This window comes from Habropoda laboriosa, unplaced genomic scaffold (assembly GCF_001263275.1).
Source record: "Habropoda laboriosa isolate 0110345459 unplaced genomic scaffold, ASM126327v1 scaffold175, whole genome shotgun sequence".
Taxonomy (NCBI): domain Eukaryota; kingdom Metazoa; phylum Arthropoda; class Insecta; order Hymenoptera; family Apidae; genus Habropoda; species Habropoda laboriosa.
This window is the reverse complement of record NW_017100347.1, coordinates 702042-703338: the sequence shown is the minus strand read 5'-3', so window position 1 is coordinate 703338 and position 1297 is coordinate 702042. Positions and strand designations below refer to the sequence as shown.

General features: G+C 29.5%; 1 protein-coding gene across 1 annotated transcript in view; it reads left to right on the top strand.

Moving 5' to 3' along the window:
- Positions 1 to 789: 789 nt before the first annotated feature.
- The window catches only part of LOC108574542, a 6949-nt gene continuing 6441 nt past the window's right edge, over positions 790 to 1297 (top strand). The window contains exon 1 of the mRNA XM_017937151.1: positions 790 to 930. Within this exon, the coding sequence (XP_017792640.1) occupies positions 790 to 930 (141 nt within the window). The remainder of the gene's footprint in view (positions 931 to 1297) is intronic.

Here is a 1297-nt window from a genome sequence, read left to right as displayed (position 1 = left end):
ATCACGAAAGTCTTTCGTAAGTTATAAAATTGTGCTCGGACATTTAATCGTAACATACACATAACCGTAGAAAATATTTGGCTGACACAGCTATTGAATAATGTAACATCAACGATGCACAGTCGGAAGTTGAGGAATGTTGGCAAATGTTAAACTCAATACTATCAGCCACGAGTAAATGTTTTTGAAGTGTAATACAGTACCTTGAATCGCAGTCGTGAACACGCCAGTTTATCTCTTCATGCCTCGAACGCGCAGGCCGTCTGAAGAATTATATTATATCTTCGATCCTAAAACCGACGACATTTTCTTCTAATGCATTTTTTAAGTGAAAAGAAAATTATTTTCCTAATGCAACAAAGCGTATCGCAGAACGTGTCGTGTTCTAAAAATAACAATTTAATAAGTGCATGCTCTGTGGTTAAGTAAAGAAATTTTTTTTTAATATGTTTTTTCGTTTGGTGGAACACATTCTTCGATTTATTCACTGCGATCAGACTTCAAGGTACTGTTAGTGTACGACATAAAATAATTGTGCCGAGACGTGTAATTTGAAGTATCTGTTAGAACTGGAATAAACGCGTTTCTCGTAAGAAGAAAAGTTGGCGCGTTTTAATTTGAAATTTCGTATGTTCAATGATATTACTGCATTGAAATTTTAAGAAGCTAAAACACTTAAACAACTGTTTTAGCTACTAAGTTTATGTTTGTAAAACATTAATGTAAAAACAATTCTCGTATAAGTTTCGTGAAATTTAGTAATAAAGAAAAATTAAATAATATATAATCATGTCTGTAAAAAAAAACGGATCGTTAGTTGCTAAGAATAAAAATGAAAGAACAGTAAATACAGACAATTCGAGTGATAATTTTGACCCACCGGATGGTGGTTGGGGCTGGATTATAGTAATAGCAGCTGGATTTTCTAACGTGAGTAATTTATTATTACTATTTCGATCATTATTGTAAACGTATAAAAAATGGACGTTGAATATTAAAACATAAATAAAATGTGAATTAGTACAATTGTGTTAAAAATTTATTTTTCTTTATAATAAATTACTGAACTAGCATTCAGATATTTTATGAACAGTAGTTTTGATAATCCAACGAAAACCCGCTTTTCACTACTGTAATTATTAATTTCAATAATTAATTCATAAAAAAACATACTCATAAATATTCGTAATATTGTTTTTCTTTAAATTTATCATAAATGTATTCGTTCTATTATGTTTTGAAATTGAACATCTTCACATTAAAAATATGACAATGTTATTGAAACTAAATACCATAA